The 26,257-nt window shown below is 43.3% G+C and overlaps 1 protein-coding gene across 1 annotated transcript in view; it reads left to right on the top strand.

Moving 5' to 3' along the window:
* The window catches only part of LOC111145371 (serine/threonine kinase 39), a 297,684-nt gene that overhangs the window by 93,774 nt on the left and 177,653 nt on the right, over positions 1-26,257 (top strand). The window contains exons 6-10 of the mRNA XM_022500240.1: positions 9,495-9,604; positions 9,843-9,944; positions 11,996-12,129; positions 21,990-22,038; positions 22,142-22,207. Of these exons, the coding sequence (XP_022355948.1) occupies positions 9,495-9,604; positions 9,843-9,944; positions 11,996-12,129; positions 21,990-22,038; positions 22,142-22,207 (461 nt within the window). The remainder of the gene's footprint in view (positions 1-9,494; positions 9,605-9,842; positions 9,945-11,995; positions 12,130-21,989; positions 22,039-22,141; positions 22,208-26,257) is intronic.

Here is a 26,257-nt window from a genome sequence, read left to right as displayed (position 1 = left end):
TCTGTCTGGTCCCTCCTGGCGTGCCAGCCTTCCTCCTGAGCAGGACAGGTGGTATGTCCCAATCCATAATGAGCTAGCGATTATGAAGAGTAGGTAAGGTGCCTACATATTTATCATTTGCTGAAAAGATGAGCAGATTCAAGGTTATTGCTCTAATCATCTCTCATCCCCACACAATTGCATATCAGAGGTTGAGAAAGGAATAGTGTTACCAACATTCGTGCTGAGAAGGATACCTACCTGAAGCCTATCTTCTCAGTGCCCTGGCACTCTATGGAGCAGCCATTACTGATGGGACTGTTAGTAAGGACAGTGATCATAAATTATCTTCATGTATTTTAAAGAAAAGACTTTGTACGAATGGGAGTGTGCCACGTGTGTGAATTTGTCCGGCTTGACACACCCTTGAGCATCACGGGGTCATTTTTTTTGTGGGACATGATTTAGGCTTCTAGTATTGCCCTTGTGCTTACTGGGTCATAAAATACATGAGCGTGCACGCATAAATGCATTTTTTCCTGCTGCTCTCTCTCCACTACTGGAGTTCTCTGCATCTAAGAGGTGAGAGAGGAAAGCCATGGCGTTGGCCACACTTTGAGATCATGCAGTCACACCAAATCAGGCCATAGCACCTGTGAGGAAGGCCATACTGTTGAGCAGTGCTTCTCCAACTTCCTTGTGCGTCCCATCAGCTAGGGCTCTGGCTGCATGGCAGGTGCTGACTCAGTGATACTGACGATCCTGGTCCGTGGACCCCACTTTCTGAATAGAAAAAGTGAAAGATACTTCTTTCTCTCATTTTCTTAGAAATGTATTGTTCTGTTTCTGGAAGGTTTATGTAAGTGTAGCTCGAAACAGAAACTATTGGCAAAAAAAGTGAATTAAACTCTTCTTGTGGTGGCCTCCCCCCCCCCCCCCGCCAGATGCCTGTGCATTTATTTGTTTTGATTTGTGCCCCTGGCATTAAAAGTCATGCTTAATACTAGAGCTGTTTAAAACTCCAGAATTGCACTGTGTGCTAAATTGTTTTCTTGCTGATTTTACCGAGTCCTTTGGGGGATTACAGTGCCTTTAGCCTCTGATGCAATGGTTAACCCTTAGTGGTCAGGAAGCATAAATAAACATGGCGGGCCTCGGGAAAGGCCGGTGACTGCAGAGTTAAGAAGCTTTTGGGTATAAATGTCAGAGTGCTTGATGGGCAGGAGATTAAGCAATAAGGGCATTTAATTATCTCACATGACAGAAGTCTGGGGCATTTGGTTCCAGGGTTGGTGCAGAAGCCCGGCGATATCCCAGAGGTCATGGGCTCAATCCTGCTTTCTGTTCTGCATCTCAGTATGTCGGCCAGAGCCTGTCCCCTTGGGCTGCTCACTCCCAGCATCTCATCCTCAGTGATGGTGCCCTCAACAGGCTGGCGCGTGGGCAGTACGAGAGGCTTGTACGGTGGTTCTCCTATACAGGCAAAGGATTTCCATGCAAGAGCTTGCACTGTACACCCCTTGGATATTATGGGCCAGGACTAGGGCAGACCCTCAGATCCTTCGTGGGTAAGAGGAACCAAATACCATGATGGGCTTAGAGCACAATTAATCCCCTGAGTCCTGGCAAACAAAATCAGGATTCTGGCAGAGAAGAATGGAAGGTTGTGGATGTTGGGTCGATAGCCAACAAGGACTGTTATTGAAAATCTACTATATACGTTTTGAGATTCCCCATTTTATAGCTTGTGAAACCATTGCTGGAAGCAGTTAAGTAAGTGATGAGGGAGTGTAGTTGGGATCACCAACAGTCCTGTTTGATTCCAGAGTACCTTCTTGGGGTGGAAATGGGGCTCCTTGGTACTCACTGTGTCCTTCTTTGATGCTTCTTCTCTTCCTCTTAGTTTCAGGGATTGTTGGAGGGAGACTCACTGGAAATGGTCAGGACCTCAGAGGTAACCAGAGTGGCGTTGGACTGGAGGCGTCCCCTCAGCCACCCCCAAGTCAGCGCTGCCTAGGTTTGCAAGGGTTCTCAGCAGCCCCAAGGGGACTGCCCTCCCCAGTTCCACTCAGCTCTGGCTCTCAGTGCCTGGAGAGCTGATGGCGCTCTGAAGATGGCAGGGCTCCTGGAGAGGGAAAAGTCATTCCTATTTGATTTATAAGCAAAAATACAACAAACAGAAAAAACTGGTGGAAAGGCTGCATGTAAACGTACTTTAAAAAAATGAAATTGGGAAACAGCGATTTGGTCAGTTAAAGAGGCTAAAAACATTCTGCCAGAGCATGTGACCACCGGGGAGGCATAGCAGTTGGAAGCGACCGTGTGGGCAGCCCGCTGATTTCCACAGACCGGATGGACTGCGGTGGCATTCTCCAGTCGCCTTGTCCGGGAAAGATTGTGATCCGAGAGGGCCGCGGTCAGACCTGGACTCAAGGAAGATGAATCTGGATGGAATACGCAGGATTGCAGTTGGAAGAGGGGTGCTTTTGATTCTGTAACTGCTAAAGCCTTTCCTGACCCTGGTCTGTAGTTTCCTTCCCTCGACCAAGAAAGCCAGTGGGGAAAGTGTGCCTAGGAGTTGCCAGCAAGCTGAGGACAACGCCTTTGGTTCTGAGGACCGGAGGCTGGGCATGTTAATGTCTTTCTTCCATTCATGCTGTTGAGGCCACGTAATGTTGCCATTTAAATTAATATCCCATGTTCCCACCTTAGCTCTCACCAGAAGGCCAGGGTTGTGTCTAAATCAAAGTTCTAGAAGCCCCCTGGCATCTAAACCCACAGGGTTAGAGTTTTGTTTTTGTTTTTGGGTATTTTTTTAATAGGTTCTGTCCTTTATTTTATTTTTTTAGATCTTATTTATTTGACAGAGAGAGACACGGTGAGAGAGGGAACACAAGCAGGGGGAATGGGAGAGGGATAAGCAGGCTTCCTGGGAAGCAGGGAGCCCGATGCGGGGCACGATCCCAGGACCCTGGGATCATGACCTGAGCCAAAGGCAGACACTTAACGACTGAGCCACCCAGGCACCCTGGGCAAGGGGTTATTGTGAACACTCAGAGCTTCTGGAACCGTAAATAGGGTGCTCTACTGCTGGCACTCCTTTTATAAAAGCAACTCAGTAAGAACTCAGTACGGTGTTTAAAACAACTTTCTTTAGTCTGCTCTGTTAAGAAAATACTTGCTTCTGTTTTATACCCACAGTTATATAGTTGGCATTATTTAAATCATAGCACTTCTTTACATGCTTCTTTATTCATCCAACATTGGTGGCATGGCGTTTTAAGGAAACCTGTGGGACTCAGGAAGGCCGGATGTCCAGCTGGCAGCCCTGAAAATGTTCCTGGGTGTTTGGAAGCACACTTCAATTTTGTCAGTAAAGTCTTAAGAGTCTCTTGTGAGAAAATAAATAAATGAAAAAAAAACCCTGGAAGTTCACCCAAATTGTGAAGGGATTGTTTTGATGATATAAATATGACATTTCGGATTAACCAAGGAACCTCCAATGAGCTTCTCTGTGTCGGGTATTCACAACTTGAGCCTGACTCAGGGAAGAGCTCAAGAGCTGTGGAGTCTTAACCCCATTATTCATCTTGCGTGTCCTTTTCAGTACGGAAAAATACACTGAATTTTCTCAAAATGGACACCAGGGCTAACGGGCTGACTCCTCTGTGAAGGGCTGTGGGTTTTCTCCAGACCCTCGATAACTTGCAATGTGGTCTTTGGCAAGATATTTAATCTTTTTAATTCCTTCCTCTTCTTCAACTCCAATAGCCACTAAATCATCGTATTTTTCTAAGAGCTTGTCTAATCCTTTCCATTTCCAGAGTGTCTCTAAAGATTCAGGCTCTGTTGATTTAGCTCCTGAACATCCCTGTGTGAGTCCTTTTCCAAAATTTCCTCTTTGGCTAGAACAAGCGCCACGGTCGTCAGGCGGCCGAGGGGGTCAGGCTCAGCTTCCTTTCCCTGGTTCTTAGATTCTGTGGCTGGGCTCCTCCATAGTCTTGCTGCTTCCCTGCTTTTCTAGACCGTGGCCACTGGGGAAAAGAGATGGGTTCAAGCAAGGAGCTGCCATGGGGGTCCCCGCTCCCCAAGACCCCCAGCCAGCTGCTGGCAGGTCCTAAGGGATCTGATCTGTTGTAACCTGTTTTGAATAGGTTTTAGGAAGCTCCAAGCCATCACATGTTGATTCCATTATTCTCTAGTCAAGTGTTGAATTAACCTGAGCCGGTTTCTCATATGCAACTCAGGTCCCTCCTCTTAGGTGTGAGGAGCTGCTGTGGATGTTGGGGGCAGGTTAAGTTTAGGGCTGGTTCTTTACCTGCAGTGCCACTCCCAGGTTTTACGGAAGTCAAGTTCCAGACCAGGTTTTGCCCTTCGTTAGCAAGCAAGCCCCTAAAGAGTTCTCATGCTTTGTTCTGTAGGCTCAAGGAAGTTGCTCTCTGCCCCAGTGGAAAAGTCACTTAAAGCAGACTTGCCAAAATTCCAGATGCAATTTTCTGGTACATGTGTACTTGGCTTCTAAAATCGAACTAGACCTAGGACTGGGGAGGGATTTAGCTTACTCCTGGGCCTGGCTGGATTCTTTCTATTTGCACAAGAGCGGCAAGTTCAGGTAAATATTTTAGCCGTTCTCTGTGCACTGACTACCTTTACTTTCGTCCGAGAAGGGCCTGTTACTCACATGCCTCACGCCTGCGAACAGGTGACCGGCATTATTATCCTCCAATAATAGCCCCTTTGGGGCCTTCACCTGCCTCATCCTTATTTATACTTACAGATAATAGAAATACTGTGAGCATGAGCAGCTGCATCCAGCATATCAAATGCGACCAGAACCTTCTGGCGCTGGGTGCTCTGGGTCAGAATGCCAGTTGAGCACTTGGGTCTCACAAATATAATATTGCATATGGTGTGTGTTACAGTATAGGTGACTTTTAGGCCTGATAGCAGCTTGGGAGATTGGTTTGCAGGCTAAACCGGGGAGGCGTCATTGCTTTATTTTGCTTTTCCTTTTTTTTTTTTTTGTAAGCGAATTTGTTGCCAAGAACAATAGAAAGGAGAGGTTTTACGTAAAGATCTTGATATTTGCTTGCTTGCTCTGGGAAAGTGGGGACATCAACCGTGCCAGGCCCTATTCCTCTCTGGTGATTTTCTTTTCCAGTGGAATAGCAGGGACCTGCACTGAGAACGGGCTCCTGGGGAGGGAGGGCCTAGTGCCCCCTGTGCCGACATTAAGCATCAAGAGCCCTTTAATGGTTCAGACTGCGTGGATTCTTTTCAAGACTGTCGTCCCTCCTTTATTCCTGCCTGGCCCCTGGAGGTATTTGAGAGTTTGACCCCTGCAGCTGTCATACCCTTTTTCTTCTTGGCTCCACACTTGTGCTTTGCTGAGGCTGTTTCTCTGTCTGGAATGCTGTGTCCTTTGAGGCTTGCCTCTCCAGGTCTTAACCTCTTCTCCAAGGCCAGGTCTGAGGCCCCATTCGGGGTGGAACCTGTCATGACTGTTACTGCCCTTGCTCCTCTGTCTACACAGCACAATGTCACTCTGTTCGTTGTTTCCTGGCCTCTGTCTCCCTGCTGGTCAAGACTTAAAGGTCAGGAAACCTATCTTTCTCATAATTTGTAAAAACTTTTATGGTTATCCCCTCATTCCAGTTCAGAGGCAGAGACTAGGAGCTTATGGATCTACCTCACATTTATTGGAAAGCAGATTTACACATGGTGGAAAGAAGCAGGAGGGTGTTATTGATATGAACGTCATAGGAAGATAGGCAGAACCTGAGAAAGCTGGTCAGGAAACAGAGGCCAAGAAGCCCCGGTTGAAGGGTTGGCGGCCTCACATGGCTGAGAAGTGTCATGGCCTCAGCCTGATCCATGGGGACACTGGGTGCAGCGTGTGAGACCCATGCCCTTTCCTGGAGGGTCCCCCCACTGTCCATATCAGGTGGCTGTACTGCAAACCTCCAGATCTGTCCTGGGGCCTGGCATTCATATGCCTACAAGACCATTCTCAAGGTGACTTAATCACACTCACAAATGAGGCAATGGTGTTGGGTGCACATCAGTGTAACTGTACCTCAACACAAAGGTGACTGTGAAAAAGCCCCACGATGACCAGACTCGGGATGCCAGAGGTGCTTCTGTTCTTCATAGGGGTGTGCTAATGTCCTCTGTGGCCTGCATCGCTCTCGGTGGAGGGAACAGCATCCCTGGGCCGCCACAGAGCCTCAGGGGCACAGGCAGACTGTGAGGGACGGTGGTGGTTGGAAGGGGGGGTTGGGGTAAGGAGGGCAGGCCTGGTGATGGAGCTGGGGAAGAAATAGTGAGTCCTTCAGCAGGAGGAGGCTCCAGGTCTAGATTTGGGAGTAGGGACCTCTGAGGAGGGAGAGGAAAAAAGGGAGGTCAGGTTTACGGGTTGTCCTGAGGGATTTTTTACTCTATCCTGGGGAGGAGGAGGCCTTGAAGGCCATTTGAGGGGGAGGTCAGGTGTGTGACCGAGGAAGGCCTGGTGGCCAGGGCATGGTCCTGGAGAAAGCCAGAGGAGGGTGGGGGTTTTGGAAGCTGCTGCAAAGTGGGTGGATTCAAAGATGTGAGGGAGCCTTTCAGCTCTTAGCTGACAGGGTTCTTTCTGGTTCGAGATGCAGTCATTCCCGGACGGAGGAAGATGGCCGGCTAACTCTGTGTGGAGCCTTTGATTCGTGTGGCCAGAGAAACATTCATGGTTTCTGACCCAAGTGTATCTGGTTGCACTCCCTTTGCCGTATAGACATCCCTCTTAGGAAACAAGGACTCTTTTCAGTGGCTCTGTCCCCACACGCTCTCCCCATTCTCACTTATGCACGCTGTCTTGACAGAATAGGGCAATTTTCCTTTTTACACAGGTACCCTATGTACTTCGGTCAAAGTGTTGTCTCAGTACATATAAATCTTTCTGTATACACATTGGCAATCCATAAGAGCCAATTGTGTATTTACTCTGGAGTCATAAGGGTGAGTAGATGTTAGGATTGGCGTTTTCTGCTTCTGGAATTTTTGTTCTGAGCTTTAAAGACATTTAACCATCTGTTTATGGCTTTAAAGTGAGTGTTCTAAGTGGAGGCTAGGAATAAATATGTGAATCATGCAGGATATATTGAAGGGGTATTGTCCATAATAAATGGCTACTATACATCTTTTTTTCAGCTGTTTTTGCAGCTTTAAAAAGGTCTAATGTAATCCTATGGTATTTTTAAGGAACTAAAATATTTAATGTTAACTATGGATTTTTATCTGGATTATATCTTTTAGGAGAGATTGGGGTGTAGAGTTTTAACTGCTTTTAAAAAATCCGTTTTTCCTTAGAGCAGCTTCTACCCATATTCTTACCTGTTTACAGATGTTATGTACTTAGTATTATCTTGTTACAAAAAAATTTTTTTTAAAGATTTTATTTATTTGAGAGAGAGAAGAGGAAGAACAGGCATGCATGTGCCTGAGCAAGGGGCAGAGGAAGAGAAGCAGGTTCTCCACTGAGCAGAGAGTCCCATGTGGTCTCGATTCCAGAACCCCGGGATTGTGACCAGAGAGCCTAAAAGCAGACTTAACTGACTGAGCCACCCATGCACCCTTGTTACAAAATTATTTTACTAGAAATGGAATGTTGGCTTCATTGTTGACATTTTCAGAAATATAAATTAAGTTGAAATTAATATTTTTCAAAGCCAATCATACTGTCTTTTCCTCTAGCCAAATATAGTAGATGCTTACAAAAAATTTAATTCACTTAGCTCTGTAAGATCATGAATTTTATTTGCTCCTACCCACAGGAGATTGGCTCACTGGTTCTAGAGATTTCTTTTCACAAGCCTTCATTTTTCTGACCGAAATATAAGAATTCCGAGTTTCAGAATTTGGCACATATGTGCAAATTAAATTATATAGCACTTTCAAAACATGCTTTAGCTCAGTATCATCATGAGAGGAGCAGTTGGAACAAAGACTCCATTTGTCAATTTTTATTCCTTTTACTTGTAGTTGAAATCCTGCTGGGAGTTGAGTAAATTTAAATGTAAATAAAATGAAACAGTCAACATATTTCAACTCAGGGAACTGGTTACAGTGTTACCACATAACTTAATATTGAAGACCTAAAGCAAATGCTAATACATTTCGGCCTTGGTTTGTGCTTGATGTTGTTCTTTGGTAATTGCTGTCATCCTGGCAAGTCATCAAAGGGAACCAGCAAAGGAGGAATATAGGAGAGCAATTTGAAGGGGCTCAGGCTAGTCTGCTGTAGCAATTAGAGGCATTGACAACCTTTTTTAATTACCATTTACCCAATTACTATTGAGCTGTCCTTGAGTTGGCTCTTGCCGGGAGGTCTATACTAGCCCTAAGTGGTTGGTACCTTAACTTATTAACTGATTTTAACTTTTAATAAAAATCTACATAGAAACGGGTGCATTAATAATCACTGGGTATTCCTTCTCTGTGGTCACAAATGAACATCATTTTTGCATAAATACACATGTGCCTGTGTATACAGTATGCCTAATTCGTCCTCCTGCCAAAAGAGTTTCTGGTATGTAATGGATGTTAAGAAGAGTATTATTTCATTCTACAAACCATTGTACCTATACCTGTGAAAATTATCCAGAAAGCAAACATTGAGGAAAAAAACAAAAACAAAAACCAGTCTTTGCTGACTGAGCTTTTCCTTTGTGTTGATTGCTACATATGTATAAACCTGGGCACGTTGGCTTTATGTACCTGGGTTCGTGGATTTACTGTTACGATTTTGCCTAAGTTGTCAGCACCCTTTAAGCAATGCCATGGGAATGTGGAAAATGAACGTTATTTATCCTTTATTGAAATCTTTTTATTGAATTAAAATTAACATACAGTGTTGTGTTAGTTTCAGGTGTACAATATAATGATTTGGCAATTCTCTACATTACTCAGTGCTCATCACCATAAATGTAGTCTTAATCCCCTCTATTTCACCCTCCCTCAAGCCACTTTAAGAAAAAAATCCACTCCCCAAACATTGATGATTAAGTTAAAGAGGCTGGAAAAATCATAATAAAAGAAACACATTAAAAAGAAACCGCATCACGTACTGGTTTTACTGCTTCCAGTGCTATTCTTAGAAATGATTTGTTGAAATGAATCTAAGTTAAAGGCTAAGATCCTTTCTATTTAGGGCTCTGAGAATACATTTTTATTTTATTGTTATAATCCTTTGTGGTTAGTTAGGACTTTTGATACCTTTTTCGTCCAAAATATAATTTGATATGGTGAATTTCTGGACTGGTGAGCTTGCTGACCCATCACCCGTGATGGCGTTCTCTAAAGTGTAGGATGGCTGGTGGTGGGACTGCCTTTGTGTGACCCCGAGAGGGCTCCATGGTGTTTGGAACAATTCATCATCACTGGACAGGTCACCAGGAAAAGAGAGGTGTATAAAGTCAGAATGTGTAAGCAATAATGTCTTACATCAAATAAGGGTGACTTTTTTTTTTTTTTTTTTCTTTTAGATTTTGGGGTAAGTGCATTCCTAGCAACAGGAGGTGATGTTACCCGGAATAAAGTAAGAAAAACATTTGTTGGTACTCCATGTTGGATGGCCCCTGAAGTCATGGAACAGGTAAAAAAAAAAAAAAGAAGCCTTGTATCATTAAATATATTAACATTTCACTCAAGTCAATCATTTTACTAGAATGCCTCATGCAACTAAGATTTAGCTCTCAACTGCTGGACCTTATCAAAGTAATATCAAAGTTGTGCATCCCTGCTGTAGATCTCCAGCATAATATGGACTTCCTCGGTGGGGGGGATGACAGGCTTACTGTATAATTGTGTTTTTTTCCTCTTTCTGTTCTTAGGTGAGAGGCTATGACTTCAAGGCTGACATGTGGAGTTTTGGAATAACTGCCATTGAATTAGCAACAGGAGCAGCACCTTATCACAAATACCCTCCTATGAAAGTAATTACTATTGGGAATCATATGTCGGGCTTGAAATAGGATTTAACGGAATCTGTTCTGTAATTCTCTTAAACATAGTCATTTTTCTCTTAGACATGAGGAGAATTAATGGAGGAACACAGCCAAGTTTAAATGTTGTCTGATGTGGACAGAATAGGACAAAAGTGGTACAGCTCCTGGCTTAGAAGCTCGCTGTACGTTCTTAGCAGAGAGCTGTCTGAAGACTGCGATCACTTTGGGCAGTGGAGGTTGAGAACTGGGACAAATGCTGGTCACTACTCTTTTGATAGCCAAAGACCCTCGACCCCCAAGGAAGATCTAAAATTGGATTATAGTGATGTTGTCTTTGCAGATGGATTCTCCCATTTTTTTTTTTAAATGATCTGTAACATTTCACCCCCGTGTTCACTGTGTCATGTTGGTGACTCATCTGAAATAAGGGAGCCCAGTGTTTTTAGGCAATAACCTATATTTGGGTGGTGTTTTCCGATTTTTGTGATTCTTTGAACTGCCCTATGTTATTATTTCACTTATTCTGAGATGGGGGTAGCAGGGCTGATGGACCCAATTAGATTTTGTTTGGGGGCTGAAATAGTGGCTGGAAATGATGGAGGTATTTTAGAGAATACAGTCTTTGTTTGTTTCACCATTTTCCTAGGAAAATACTGGAAAAATTTAGGAGGGTTAAGAAAAACCCAAGGATAAAGTTCAATAATTTCACTGATTAAAAAGTTAATATGTTCTTATGAGAAAATTTGGAAGTCCAAATAAGAATCAAGAAGAAAATAAATCATTCATAATCTCATTAACCACAGACAATATCAGTCTTAGCAGAGTTCAGTACATTGCTCTTTTCTCTCTGTATTTATGTACATATTTTTAACATCCTTAAGATTAGGGGATGTGTGTGTATACATACCTCCTTTTGTTAGCAGAGAATTCAAAGTTGAGGTGTAAACAGTTGAACTGCCCTTGCAGAGAAAAAACACAAACAACTCGGAAGATTATTGCTTCCATCCAGTGTTTCTGCATTATTTTTTCTTATTTCTTGATTTCTTCCTTTCCCCACCCCTGCGTGTTTCCCACCCGAATCCAAAGTCCCATTGCTAACCCCAGCCTGACGTCCTGTGGGGCTCCGCTGGGACTTCACAGCTCGCCCATTTTCTTCTGTTTGCTGTTATCCTCCACAAACAATAAACTGTCACTTTAGTCCTTCATCTCTTCACACATCTGAAAATGTTTGAAAGGAGTCCTGGCGTGTATAACATTTGCATCAATTAAGGCCGATTTATGCATTAATGAGGTTTATTCCTTTTATAGGTCAATAGTTTACTACAAGTTCTACTCTTTTTTCTTAAACAAGTAATTTGATGTGAATGAATGGAATTTTTACCTTTTTGATTTGAAGCTATATTTTAATGTCATTTTGTCCCCTTCTAGAAGAAGTAGCATGGTCATTTGGCTCTGGTTATGGTTTTTAGTAACTCATATTCTGGCTAGCTTTCAGCAGCCTTTAAGCAATGTTCTGTAGGTTTGCTCATTGAAAAAAGGAAATCATGTGTTACCTTCTGGGATGCTGTGGCTTTATTTTTAGGGTTGGCAGCATGTCAGCAGAAGCCTTGAGTACGGGCGGTTCCTTACTTACGAATGACCTGTACACATGACCATTCATGGCTGCTCTGGGCCTCCCTCTACCCCACTTTCCCAGCCTGAGCCCCAGCCTTCGCTAAGCCTGTGCTGGAGCTACGTGCTCCTCGAGGCTGTCTGAGAGCCAGTTCCCAGAAGTTCTGTCCCGGCCACTCTGGGGACATTGTTCTTCACCCACAGAACAGATTTTGTAAGTTCTGTCCATGGAATAACAAAAAGGTGAAAGGGCCCATGAACAGATTTGCGAAAGGAAATGAGGACTTTCAGTACAACACTTTCTGGAAGGTTAAAACCACGGAAAAGCCCCTCATCTAAGATGGCCTCTTATGCGTTGGTGAAACGTGAAGACACGACTGTAGCAGCGGCTGTACTGACATTCTGTCTGGTGTTTGTTTCTGCTGCAGGTGTTAATGCTGACTTTGCAAAATGACCCACCCACTTTAGAAACAGGAGTAGAGGATAAGGAAATGATGAAAAAATACGGCAAGTCCTTTAGGAAATTACTTTCACTGTGTCTTCAGAAAGACCCTTCGAAAAGGTACGTCAGACCTGGCGGATGAGTTAATGACCTGGTTTGAAACACGACAAAGCTTTGATTGTGGCCGGGAAAAGGCTGTGTGAGGACACCCGAAAGGTACTTCTAGTCCAGGGAAAATCCTGCTCTGACCCCTGGCTTCCAACCTGTTCGTGGAAGATGGGGTGGGGCGGAGAGGGAGAAGAGTGAGGAGGAGGGAGAGGCAGAGGAAAATTTTTAGTGCTAATGAGATTCACTGTGTTTGTTAGGTGTGGGCTCTGTCATCAAAGGAAATGAAGTAAAACAGAAATCAGAAGAAATTGGCAGCAGTGCACTTAGAAGCTGAGCTAATGTTCTGCACTGTGTAGGTTGAGCTGACCTCTCAGGGTTTGAATATCCTGCTAGCTCCAGTCTAAACCAGGCAGAGCTATTGAATTTTGCATGAGCTTCCTCTTAGTTGCAGAACAAGTTGTGCTGTTTGAAAGATTATCAGTAAAGAAGATTAAGATTTTTGCATTAGAAACATTAATCATATAAACAGAAGCAAATGGTTTGAAATTAACGTGTGTGTTTCCTCTTTATTCTTGGGTTATTGCCCTGCTCTGTAGCGTGTGTGTCTGTTTTTGGAGTGTGTTTCTTTTTTCTTAATATCTGTGACTTTGAAATACCCCAGCTAGTGATAATGTAGCCCGTGTCTTGTATCGCTTAAAAGAAGAATGTTAATGACGTGAGCCACACAGGCTTTGCCTGGGTAGAGTCCCTTTGTGGAGTTGGTTGCGTGGTGAAGCCCTAGTGTACCATCAGCGTAGACCTGGGGAGTCACTGGCCACCTCACCCACCCAAGGGTTTGATTTGATACTTGTATTTGAAGACGCAAAACACTGACTTCTTTCCTGAAGCTTTCCTTTTCAGGGAAGGACCTGCTTTTGGAGGGATTCTGGTCTTCTTAAATGCTTTATGAAAATTAAGTCATTTCTCTTTACACCGTAATCTGCTGTTTCAGTGGGCGGCCCTTCTCTAGATTGAGTTTCCATTATTTTACCCCATTCGTTGTAGCTGCTTGCTTCATTCCTTTACAGTTTACTGACTTTGCCTTGAATCTTCTCTAAATCAATCAACCTTCCTTGTGGGGCTAGGTCGAAAGACTGCTATCAAGCATCTCGAAATTATTTATTGTAAAAGGGATCATCGTTTTGTCACACCATCAGGCTGTTTCTGCTTAAACATCTTAGTTGCCCTTTCTGTTGGATTTTTAGGGCTTGTTTTTCTTCTGAAGTTTTACTGAGCTTTCATTGAGGTTACTTCTTCACACCTCTATTGGGCGAAGATGCTCTTAGGTTCTCATTTTGTCCGCAACACTTGCTTGTCTCACCTTTGTAGCTGGTGTTGTCTCCAAACATAAATTTTTGACATCACTAAGGAAATAGTTCAATCCTCCACAGCCCGTTGAGAGAGGTACCTGTCCTCCCAGTTAGCTCTGGGTTATGCCTGATGGTCTCTGGGATTTTCAAACTAGTTGAGATCCCACCTAGTGGTGATGATGTGTACTGTCACGCATTTCTAGCCCTTCTGGAAAAACTGTGGGGCAAATTGCTGGTGTACTAATGATATGACAATAGATCTCTTTAGGAATTTGTAAATTAGTCAGAATAAACTAGATTATCATACATTATATTTAATAAACTGTCCTTATTTCTTAATAATCTTGAAAGTCTTCCCAGGAGTTATTTGTTATATGCGCTCAAATGTCAGGTTCCTACCACTCCACCCCTCCAAAAAAATTCTTGAAAAGAGTCGTGCACCATATATTTGAATTCTTAAAAATTCTTCCCCTCAGAGTGCTCTCTTAGTAACTTGTTGATTTACAAAGTGTTACTAGTTTAAGGACTTCTTCAGATATTTTCATTATAACATAATCTAATCTCACTATTGCACAATTGTCCTCTATAACAAACAGAGAGTATTAGTGGTGCAAATTCTTGGGACTATTTTTTAAAAAATTGAAGTGTAATTACCATACAGTGTTATATTAGTTTCAGGTGTACAACCTACAGCTATTTCACCCACCCCCATGAACCTCCCCTCTGATAACCACCAGTTTATTCTCTATATTTAAGAGTGTGTTTTGCTTGTTTGTTTTGTTTCTTAAATTCCACTTATGAGTGAAATCATATGGTATTTGTCATTCTCTGTCTGACTTTTTTCACTTAGCATTATATGCTCTAGGTCCATCCACGTTGTTGCAAATGGCAAAATCGCATTCCTTTTTATGACTATGTTCCATTGTATATATGTCCCACATCTTCTTTCTCCATTCATCTGTCAGTGGACACTTGAGTTGCTTCCCCATCTTGGCTATTGTAAATAATGCTACAATAAAAATAGGGGTGTTCATCTATCTTTTTGGATTAGTGTTTTCTTTAGGTACATACCCGGTAGTGGAATTACTGGATCATATGGTAATTCTATTTTTAAATTTTGAGGAACTTCCACACTGTTTTCCACTGTGGCTGCACCAATTTGGATTCCCCCTAACAGAGCATGAGGGTTCCTTTCTCTCCACATCCTCTCCCACATTTGTTTCTTATATTTGTGACTAGCCATTCTGACAGGTGTAAGGTGATACTTCTTTGTGTTTTTTTTTCCAATTAAATTTATTTTTTTAAGTAAACTGTCCCCCAATGTGGGGCTTGAACTCACAATCCTGAGATCAAGGGTCACATGTTCTACTGATTGAGCCAGCCAGGCATCCCTTTCGTTGTGGTTTTGATTTGCGTTTCTATGATGGTGAGTGATGTTGAGCATCTTTTCATGTGTCTGTTGGCCACTTGTATGTCTTCTTTTGAGGCCAAAGAAGTTCATGAAATATTAGAATGGAAAAAAAAACTATTGAATTTTTTAATATAGCATGCAGTTTCAAAATATGTATTCATTACTAAATAAGTGAACATTTAATTGCTACACAAATCTGAAAGAAACCATGAATATTTCCTGTCTTCTCTGTCTTTGCTTATGTTGTCCAAAGGTTCTTCCTCTGCCTCTGTCCCCCTTCCAGCCTCTTTTAATCCTTACTTGAAAGGTCCCATCTTCTTAGGGTTAGATAAATCAGAGTGAGATTCCTAGCTCTACTTTATCATTGTCTACATGACTTAGTTTCCTTATCTATAAAATGGGCCTAATAACACCTACGTCATAGGATTGTCATGAGGATGGAATACAATCACACACTTAAAGAGATAGCACTGCGGCGCCTGGGTCACTCAGTCAGTTGAGTGTCTGGCTTTTGGTTTTGGCTTAGATCATGATCTCAGTGTGGTGGGATTGAGCCCCATGAAGTGTTCTGTGCTCAGCAGGGAGTCTGCTTGAAATTCTCTCTCTCCCTCTCCCATTGCCCCCACCCTTCTTTGCATGTGCCCCCTCTCTCTTCCTCTCTCCCTAAAATAAATGAACAAATCTTTAAAAAAAAGGATAGCACAGTGCCTAGGGGTTCCTGATTATTCAGGAAATTGGGGTTGCCATTCACTATTTGCCTTTTTCTTCCTGGCTGAGTGGAATTATTACAACCCGTAGTTTTCCTATAGTATGTTGAAGATATGTCTCTTATAGCACTTACCACATTATGTGCATTTATGGAGTTACGCATCTAATTTCCTCATAAGTTTGTAAGTTTTCTAGAAGGAGAACCTGTGTCATTCGTCTTTATGTCGTTCTATCCACAGTGTCAGGTCTGTATTACATAGTTGATATTTCTTGAGCAGCTGGAGACAATGGGGAGCTTGCAATTTGGGGATGACTTGGACTCATTGAAGAATGTTTCAGAAACAAACGATTCGACTGGGTTGAGGAGTACATGCAAGATTTTTGATAATTTTTATTTATTTTGCATGTTGATCATCTACTTGCAATCTGAAAGCAGTTGACAGGTACCAAAACCCTGGTCTAGCCAAGGAGCTTTTTAGCAACAAATAGAAACATCACAGGTGAACAGTGACCAGGACAGATTCAGTCCCCTGTTGGAGCCCTCAGGCTGCCTGAGAAGGAGCTCTGTTTTCAGTCAACCTGAGAGCTCATGGAACTTTCCTAAGAAAAGAGAGCTGGGATGTTGGCGCTGTTTGATTCATCCAAATCTGTGCTCTGCTTTGAAATAGACTAAGAGGTACTTATATTTGGATAGCAGAACATTTTGCTATTTCTTAAGAAATGAGCCTTAATCCTGTAGATTTTGTACTTCATGTGGATGGCAACTGTAAAAGGAACCAGCATTTTCTTCAAGCAACAGGAGGGTGCTTATCATGTAGATAAATTCATTAGAAGTGAATAAAACTTGAATATCACTTTTGGGGGGAGGGGAGGGTGAGAGATACAGCTCTGTCTGAGGTCAGTGAGATTTTTTAGAAATTATAATGCAAATTGTTAAAACTACTTAAACTGTATCATGTTCATCCTGAATCCTTTGAAAATTATTTTAAGTCTCCGTGGACTTTGGTTCATCCATGTGTATTAACTGGATCCTTTAAGAGATTTTCTTCTGAGAACGTTGGTACTGGCAGACTCCTGCATTGTTTTCAGGGATTTAAAATGGAATCGTCATTCATAGCCTGTACATTATGTGGGTTGTTGGTGTATAGCATTTTAGCTTTTCTTGTACAACAGTGTCTGTATTTAGGTTATGTGGTAGTATTTGAAAATTGTTAGCAGCCATGTAAGATGTAGCTATGCTTGCAGGATTCTTTGTCTTATGTGGTACTCAGTTAAGAGGCCGGCAGCATTGATGGTTCCGTATTTAACCCCGTACTGGTAGTTGCTATAGCATAAAGCTAAAACAAACAAGCAAGCGAACAAAACACAAAAACCCTTAAGTCAGTTGGGCTGCACGCACCTCCTTCTCTCATGCCTTCTGTCATTTTCTTCCTCCCTCATTTCCCCCATTCTTTCCAGTTCCACTTTCCCATACTTTCTCATGGAGATTGCTTGGTGCTTGTATGATTCTGCCTCCAAAGCTGCAGACACTTGAGGTCATTTGAGTGCACAGAGGATCTGCTGTTTAGTTCTTCTCTGTATAGAGTAGACCTATTATTTTGTATGACCTGTATGGTCTATTAACATAAATGTTGAGCCTATACAAGAAGGAACGTGTCTCCTTTAAACCATTTCTCATTTCTTATGTGAAATTGAATGTTTGTCTTTATTGATGAAGGCTAAGAATGGAGAGTTTTTGTTTTTGTTTTTTTTCTCTGCAGCATGCTTTTCTTCTTTACAGTTTTGGTCACCATAGAAATGACCTTGCTGGGGAAGGAAAGGTATTTTCTCAGCCCTGTATCTTGAGGTATGTCTGGCATTTCCCAGCCTCCTCTCTGGGTTGGTCCTACACCTGACCCTTAGTATGTGGAAGGAGGAGGCAGGGTACAGAGGAGTGAGGGAAGCATGGGGCTCTCTACTTCAGGGCCTCCACTGTGTACGACTTAACCCCCCACCACCACCTTTTTTCTTGTTAGTATGAATCTAATTTTCATTACATCGTTCTCCTGTTCCTTACTACCTTGAACAGATGCTTAGAATTTGGTGTTGACTAGATTTGGCTCTAGGAGTTGTGGTCCTGCATCCCGAGTGTCTGGTAGCATCACTTCTACCCCATTGATTATGGTATGGAAATTGAGCTATAGCCATTTTCTGGTCTGTGTTGGGCAATGGGAACATAAAAAACGAATCCTGTGTGGTCCCTGTCTTGAAAGGGTTTATAACCTACTGGGTTCAAGGTGGAAAGACATAGGAACAGATAATTACAAAATAGGATTGTGGGTAGATTGGTTGTGTGAGCACTGAGTAGGGAACAATGAATTCTCCTTATAGAAGCTGAGCAAAGTATCTCTGAAGATGATGACATTTAAATTGGTTCTTGACTGATGAGCAAGGCTGTGCTAGTCAGTTACAAAAATCTTTGAAGAAAAGCAGCGCGTGTTTTGTCATGAAGGAGCACAAGAAGGACGAGCGAACCAGTGTAGCTGGAGGATAGAGTTCACGAGGGGCGCGATGGGAAATGAGGAGGGAGGAGCCAGCATCTCTCTGGCTACTGAAATCTGTTAGGATGGATAAGAATTGGGTTTGTACAGAAGCCAGCTCTGGAGCAAGATGGGTGGTGGGTTAGAATGAAGAAGAGAGACATAACAGAGAGACTGACCGGGGGGCAGCTGTTGTAACTGTATTGACCAAAGGCCATGAGGGTTTTGACTGAATCAGTTGCTGTGTTTGAGTCCCTCAATCACCTTGATTTTCTAAGGTTCCCTTTCACTTAAAAAAGTGAGATCTACATTATTTTGTGTGCCTCTTGGTTTTTAAAATTTTGTTTCATGTTACGAGGTGCCAAACATGTTATAACGCCAAGTCTCGCTCAGTACAGTGTGGAATGGTTGTCCTGCGTGTTTTCTCTGTGGCCATCCCCTTCGCCTGGAGCTCCATTCCAGTGTTGGAATGTTCCCAGGTGCCTCTTACAGCCTAACCGCACACGCTAACTTGTATATGCTGGATTCCAAGTTGCTGGAGGTAGCGTTAGTGTCTGCCGTATTCACTGCGGTATGCTAGCACCTAGCATCGTGCCTGGCAAAGACTGGATGCTTACTAAATATTTACAGAGGGAGTGAAGGATGAATTTGGAGTAGCTGGAGGCCAGAGTCATTGCCGACGATCAGTACGAGTGTACATTAAAATAACAACCAAAGTTAAATCGTGTGAAGTAGCAGCAGCATTTTTAGTTTTTGTGTGCCTGTTTAACGAGGTACGAATTCTTGAATTTGAACAAGCTCAGTGAGGGGAGATGGCACACAAAATGTAACAGACTCATGGCACACCTGTTGTTTAGACCTTTATTTACTCAAAGCAATTAACAATTAACAGCTGTTTATTGCAACGGATGAGGTGACTCCGGGTTGTCAGGTACCTCTAACCAGTGTTCCACTTGAAGCTGAGGGAAAGAGCAATAACAATTTATTTTTTTATTTATTTTATTATTATTATTTTTTAAAGATTTTATTTATTTATTTGACAGAGAGAGATCACAAGCAGGCAGAGAGGCAGGCAGAGAGAGAGGAGGAAGCAGGCTCCCTGCTGAACAGAGAGCCCGATGCGGGGCTTGATCCCAGGACTCTGAGATCATGACCTGAGCCAAAGGCAGCAGCTTAACCCACTGAGCCACCCAGGTGCCCCGAGCAATAACAATTTAAATAGAAAAGTTCTTTGCACAGAAATAGAGTTTATGAACCCTGTAGACTTATGCAGTTTCAACGGCCATGCCTCTTAAAGACGTTTCCTAATTCTTCCGTATGCTTGGCTTCAGTCCCTGGACATTTTTTTTTAAAGATTTTATTTATTTATTTGACAGACAGAGATCACAAGTAGGCAGAGAGGCAGGCAGAGAGAGAAGGGGAGGTAGGCTCCCTGCTGAGCAGAGAGCCTGATGTGGGGCTCGATCCCAGGACCCTGAGATCATGACCTGAGCCGAAGGTAGAGGCTTAACCCACTGAGCCACCCAGGTGCCCCATCCCTGGACACGTTTTAATGGATCTTCCTGGTTCCCAAGCAGGGTTTTCCAATCTTTCCAAGTCTGAGGACTCCTTTTAAACTTGCACTCCTCTCAACAAAATACTGTCTGCACCTCTGGTGAATATCCCCAGAGAGAATACTTCCTGATATTCAGTAATGTTTCCCTTTCGCCTCCCCAATTTTTTTTATTATGAAGAATTTTAAATACATGAAAGCATGGAAAAAATAATACTGCCTTTATTTCTATAGTGTCACCTAGACGCAATAGTTACGAACATTTTCCATATCTGCTGTGTCTGTTTATCTACCTTTTATTTGCTGAACAATCTGAAAGTGAGTGACAGAATGAATACTTCAGTTTGCGTTCTCTGCAAACAAAAACGTGTTCCTATATAACCACAATACTTTTCCACACCTAAGAAAGTAAACAGTAATTGCCTGAAATTGCCTTAATACCTGGCATATTCATGTATGTGTAATGATTTCCAAATGTCTTTTGTAGCTTTCTCCCCCTTCTCCTTCAAAGACAGGATTTAGCAAGGGTCACTTCTGGCGTTTGATTTTGTTTAAGTCCTTTTTAATCTGGAATAGTTCTCTTTTCTTCTTTTGCTCTAGGACACTGACTTTTTTTTTTTTTTTTTAAGATTTTATTCATTTATTTGACAGAGAGCAAGCACAAGTAAGGGGGAGGAGCAGAGGGAGAGGGAGAAGCAGACCCCCCACCGAGTAGGAAGATTGATGCGGGGCTCTATCCCAGGACCCCGGGATCATGACCTGAACAGACCCTTAACTGCCTGAGCCACCCTGGGGCCTCCTATTGTAAGGTTTTATAGGCGAGATAAACACAACACCAGGAGAGATAGGCGCAAGGCAAGACTTATTAAAGGCGCGCTCGGGCGAGGTTCCAGTGACTCTGACTCTGAAGAGGGGAGTCGGGGAAGTCACGCGTGGGAGGGGTCGAGTGGGTCTTTTATCTGGGTTAAGACAGGCATAGGTTCACAGCCATATAAGGTAAGGTATTTGGTGATTGGAGGGTAGGGGGGAGTCTGATGTTCCTGTTTCCTGCATAGGTACCGGTTTACTTATGGTGACGTGTCCTCGGCATACATCCTTCCATTGGGAGAGTCATGGGTTAAGGAAGCGGGCGGCCCGGAAGACGACGGCCCGGCGGCCATTTTAATTTTTCCTCCCGCATTCCCGGGGCCGCCGACCTAACACTTATGACGCTGACTTTTTGAAGATATCAGGACAGTTGTTTTGCTGATTATCTAATACTCTAGATGTATCTGATTCCATCTGCTTGGCTACTTGTTTCAGAAGGAACTATTTGAGGAAGGAAGCTATTCTTTATGGAAGAATGCTAGTTAATAAACATAGAAGAAATGATAGAAGTAGGAAATCAGCATTCTGCCACCTGCTATGAAATAATTTGTTAAGACAAAGATGCTAAAACTGCTAAGGAATAGAATACTCATCCAATGCCATAGTGTTACCCAACAGAATACCTGCCAAGTGCATTGGGGAAAACATACCTTTACAGGGGTGAGGTCTCAGGCCTGGGGATCATTGGTTAAACTTGGCATCACTCCCAGGGAGATAACCTGACATCCTGGGCCCCTGATGGGCTGTGGGGAGAAGTGCACAGCATCATCTATGGAATATTCTCCCCCCCCCCCCTTCCTCCATGCAACCTCGCCAACTTTTTAGACCTACTGTTCAGTGTATAGGAAACACAGGATAGAGAAACAAGTTAAATGACACCATCAGGAGCCCATCAGACCAGTCCAGTAATGCTTTTAAAGGAGTTTGCATTTTACTAATCACCCTGGCATGTACCTTCCCCTGACAACAGGTGGGCCATATACACTTGAGACAGGGTCCCTCACTGGGCAGACAGAGCCTGTCCACAGGATGGGGACCCCATGCTGTACCTGCTGCTCTTGGGGAATCAGAGATCACTGAAGACTGTAATTTCTTTGACGGGGTCATATTGCAGCCGGCATGGCTTATTAATAAATACAGGGATTGAGCTCACAGACATGTCAGTCTGACACCTTTCAGATAGACTGAATTCACTTAGTGAGGTGTAAGGATGAAGGGCGGAAAACTGATCATGCCCCAAAATTTAACTTACAGGAGTGTATGCATTTTGCAGCAGGGGTATTTGGAAGGAACTGGGAAATTGGCATGGTTTTATATGGGGGTTCGCTTATGATTAATTTAGTTTCTGGTTTTGCTATTCCCGAAACTGGTTTTCCAGAAACACTCTGGGACTTGCCTGTTTCGTCAAGGCAGTGTATTTATCAAGTGGTCATTGTTTCAACTCTAATTTGTTATTGATCTTTCAGGCCTACAGCCGCCGAGCTTTTAAAATGCAAATTCTTCCAGAAAGCCAAGGTAACATGCTTAAAAACCCACGTACATCTGCTATTTTGAAATCACTGTGAATTTCTATGTATGCTACTTGGTGTTAAACTGTTGGGAACGTTTGTTTTTGCAGAACAGAGAATACCTGATTGAGAAGCTGCTTACAAGGACCCCAGACATAGCCCAAAGAGCCAAAAAGGTAAGCACCACTAGCGTTTGTGACCCAGCAAGGGCTGCTCCCCACCCAGGGAAATGAGACCCACAGAAACAGGAAAAAGATTGCCACATCCTCATGATGTGTTATTCAGAGGTTATCTGATCAGTGATTCCTTGGATGGCTGCATTTTTGCCTTTCGGTTATCTCTGGCTTGCTATTATGTGTCTGTGGAAAACAGTGTGAAACTTGAATGATTTCATTTTTCTATTTATCAGCTTTGCTTAAGAAAGGTCAGAGTGGGGAGGGGATCATGATGGGGCTCGAATCCTGGAGACCTGAAATAGCCTGGAGTATCTTTCCTTTGGAACTTTCACCCAAGAGGAGCAGTCATTTTTAAGCTGTTTTGAAATGACAAAAGAAAACCCCAAATTTGTTCTTAATGGTTATCTTTTAAAAATCTGATTTTATTGACAAATTTAATGGTTATCTTGAGTATCTGTGGAATGTTGGTCTTTTCCTTATAAAAGACCTTGGCCCCTCTTGTAATTTAACTAAATTATATTAATGATTACCTGAAAAATTTTCCGTTCTTGGTTTTAGATTTTTTTAAAAATGATGTATATGTGTGAATCTATTTATTTGTGTATTTATCCAGAGTTTAATTTATTTGTAATTACTGATTGTGTGATGGCATGAAGCCTAACAAAATTTAACTTCTGGTTTGGTTTAGTTTGATTTTAAAATGATATTAGATATTTATAGTTAAAAATATGTATGTAGTCACAGATTTAGAAAGGAAGTTTCTCTTTCTCCCGCTTTTTATGGTTAATAGTCACGGGGAAAGCTGATCTGAATCTGAGTTGTACGCTCTGAAGTAAAACTGGCAGAGAAATATGCCTCAGAGATTACATCTCATAGTGCCCAGGTGCAGTAACTGACTGATAGGTTCCAGTCATTGCCTTTCCGGAAACATTGTGTATGAGGTACTTTGCCGAGGCCTTAACATTGTTTTAAGCAGATTTAAGAGTAGATGTTAAGAAACAACCCGCTGTGTCCAGGTGTGTGACTAGGTGACTAGCAGAGTTCTTGGGGTGGTGGGCCTGGGCGGAGGTGGGGTGGGGCAGGGGAATTGCCACATTGGCCGTGCAGACCTGAACCGGGGCTGGTCTGAGGGATGTCTCTGAGGGAAAAGTGAGTTTGGCAGATGGTCCCTCAGAGTGGTGCATGTCAAGGGGTGACAGGAATGCTAAAGCTTCAGTTTGAGGCAGCAAGGGCCCAGCCGCTGTCTGAGGGCTCCAGACAGAAGGAGGACCCAGGAGAGACACCCTGGGATGTGTGAAGCTGAGCACGGTGATTTTGGTCAGACATCTGAAGCGTTAGCCAGAGTTGGAAAATGCTGTTAAGGGAGCCATTGGCTTGTTCAGTTTGTGTCATCCCCAAAGAACATTTTTGTTGGTCTCAACTTGTTTTGCTAGTTTTTCCTGGTCTCATCCTGTAGCGGTTGCCCCTGGAGAGGGTTTGCCAGGCCTGTGTTCTGTGCAGAGCTTTAGCTTCGCACCCCCAACTCCTGTCAGGTGGCCTGGAGGCTTCCAAGGGGCAGTTTCGCAGTGGCTTCCCTCCTCTCCCAGACCTGAACTTGCCGTGTTTGGTATTTCTGTCTGAGTCGCCCAACCTCAGAACGCTGGGGCTATTTTTGTATTTAAGGCCTCTTTTCCCCCGTGCTGCTCATCTACCCATCTCCAGGCCTCTGCCACAGTGCTTGGAAGGTTCTCCGGGTTCTGACGGGACACTTGCACTCCCTCCCTTCTGTTCCTTCTTTCTGTTCTTTCTTAGACACTGCCCCTGGGGTAACTTTCTGATTGTGTCGCTTACTGGCTTCAAAGTGGTTCCCCAAATTAAATAAAAACAACCCCAAGAACCCATAAATGAAAAAAATAAAGTTCCTGTCAAAGAAAGGCCCACCTCCTTCGCTTGAATTCATGGCACCATTTCAGCTTCCAGCTTGCATTGTGAACTCCAGCTCTGGTGAGCCATCCATAGCTCTCACTGCTTGTATGTCCCTCACGAACCTACACTTTCCTTTGAAACGCTATCATTTTGAGAAAATGAAGAAGCTTTACGGGTTCTAGCTTTGTTTTCCTTCTTTTAAAATATTTAAAATCTTCCATTACATATGAGTGTGTTGTGCATTCCAAACCCTGTTTTGCATGTCTCTTAAGCAAATCATAAGCAGCTAAGAGTTTGGGGAGATGTGATTTTTCAAGCATGTCTTCTGCCACGTACTTGCTCCTGGACTTTGGACTTGAACCTCAGGGCTTGTTTCGTCACCCATCCCTTCAAATGAAGAACGACCACACAACTTAGTGTCACAGAGAAAGACTGAAGGGAGAGTATAAATTGTTCTTTAAACATCTTACAAGAACGAGAGTAGCCCATTGCAATGTTCTTACCCTTGAGCTTCATTCAGTCTGCTGTTTTCCTGTGAGAATTCTCTTTTTCCAGTGCCCGTGGGTTATCAGCTATGCCCTGCTCCTTGCCTGTAGGCTCCCTGGCTAGTATGCTGACCAGAACATCGATCGCAGCGCATGTCTCACTCATGTCCAGTGCTCACAAGTATTTGCTAACTCCGTGAACACCTACGCTTGCGTGTACCCTGGAAAGACCATCTGAAGCTCTGTTTCTTATGCACCCCAAATGGTTGGCATTCAGTCATTCCTGGGGATTCCTCTTAGCAGCAGGCAGACTGCCCTCTGTCCGTGGGGCACGGGATGCTGGGGAGCAACCGTGCTGTTCCTTGCTTGAAACTTCTCCTGTGGGCTTGGTCCCATGGAAGTAAATATTACTTTAATCACTAGGGGCGTTGAAGACCTTTGTTGTAGGATGTCTTTGCTTGTCTTCGGTGCTTACCGTGTTTAAGCAAATTCAGTTTAAAAGTTTGTGTAGGGGAGTCTTCGGTGTTACTTGTGTTGTCCACTTGTGGACTTGTCTTTATTGACTTCTCCTTGGCTACTTACTTTCCTGGTTGCAGTGGCGCCTCCTGGTGGATCGTACTCTGGTTTCCCAGTGTACATTGGTTCTTCAGATGCTCCTTGTGTCTGCGGGTCCTTTGATTTCTGTCTCCCAGGTTTGTTGTTTTAAAAATAGAAACAGATAGGGGGCGCCTGGGTGTCTCAGTTGTTAAGTGTCTGCCTTTGGCTCAGGTCATGATCCCAGAGTCCTGGGATCGAGCCTGGCATCGGGCTCCCTGCTCAGAGGGAAGCCTGCTTCTCTCTCTCTCACTTCCCCTGCTGGTGTTCCCTCTCTTGCTGTCTCTCTCTGTCAAATAAATAAATAAAGTCTTTAAAAAAAAAAAATAGTAACAGTCCATCAATATACCGGTGTTTGGAGGACAACTGGGCCTGTTGAGCAAGCTCTGCACAGTTAGGCAACCTGTGTCAGAAACAACAGTTTCTGAGGCTCCTGGGTGGCTCATTCAGTTGGGCGTCTGCCTTTGGCTCAGGTCATGATCCAGGAGTTCCAGGATCGAGGCCCGCATCGGGATTCCTGCCCAGCAGGGAATCTGCTTTTCCCTCTGCCCCTCACCCCGCTCGCATGTTCTCTCTCTCTCTCTCTCTCTCTCATTCTATCTTTCAAATAAATAAAAAAAATCTTAAAAAAAAAAGAAACAACAGTTTCTGCTTCTCCTCCCTTATAAAAACAAAAATTAAGAGATATTTTTAATGTGTTTTTTTTTAACATGAATAATTCTCATATTTAAGAGAAAGAAAGGCCAGCTGTTCTCAGGAAGTCCCTTGAGCCCATTTGTGCTTTCCTTTGGCACAAGAGAAGTAGAGGCTGTCATATTCATGTTTGCCCAGAATGTGAAGCATTAGTTGGGAGCCATGGAATTTTATGTGCTTAGGTGATCTTGTCTTCATCCAGACTGATTCCTCTAAATCAGGAAGAAGAAATAAAAATAGACCAGTGTGGCTTTCCTAGTAATTACTGACATAAAGTGATTGTGTGTGTGTGTGTGTGTGTGTGTGTGTGTGTGTGTGTGTGGTTATTGTGGAAATTAGGGATATTTGTTTTCTTCCTGGAGGCAGAATATTT

Source organism: Enhydra lutris, unplaced genomic scaffold (assembly GCF_002288905.1).
Source record: "Enhydra lutris kenyoni isolate GAN:26980312 unplaced genomic scaffold, ASM228890v2 scaffoldscaffold1, whole genome shotgun sequence".
In the NCBI taxonomy this organism is placed as follows: domain Eukaryota; kingdom Metazoa; phylum Chordata; class Mammalia; order Carnivora; family Mustelidae; genus Enhydra; species Enhydra lutris.
The sequence above is the reverse complement of the archived record's forward strand: the minus strand, read 5'-3'. Positions and strand labels throughout refer to the sequence as shown.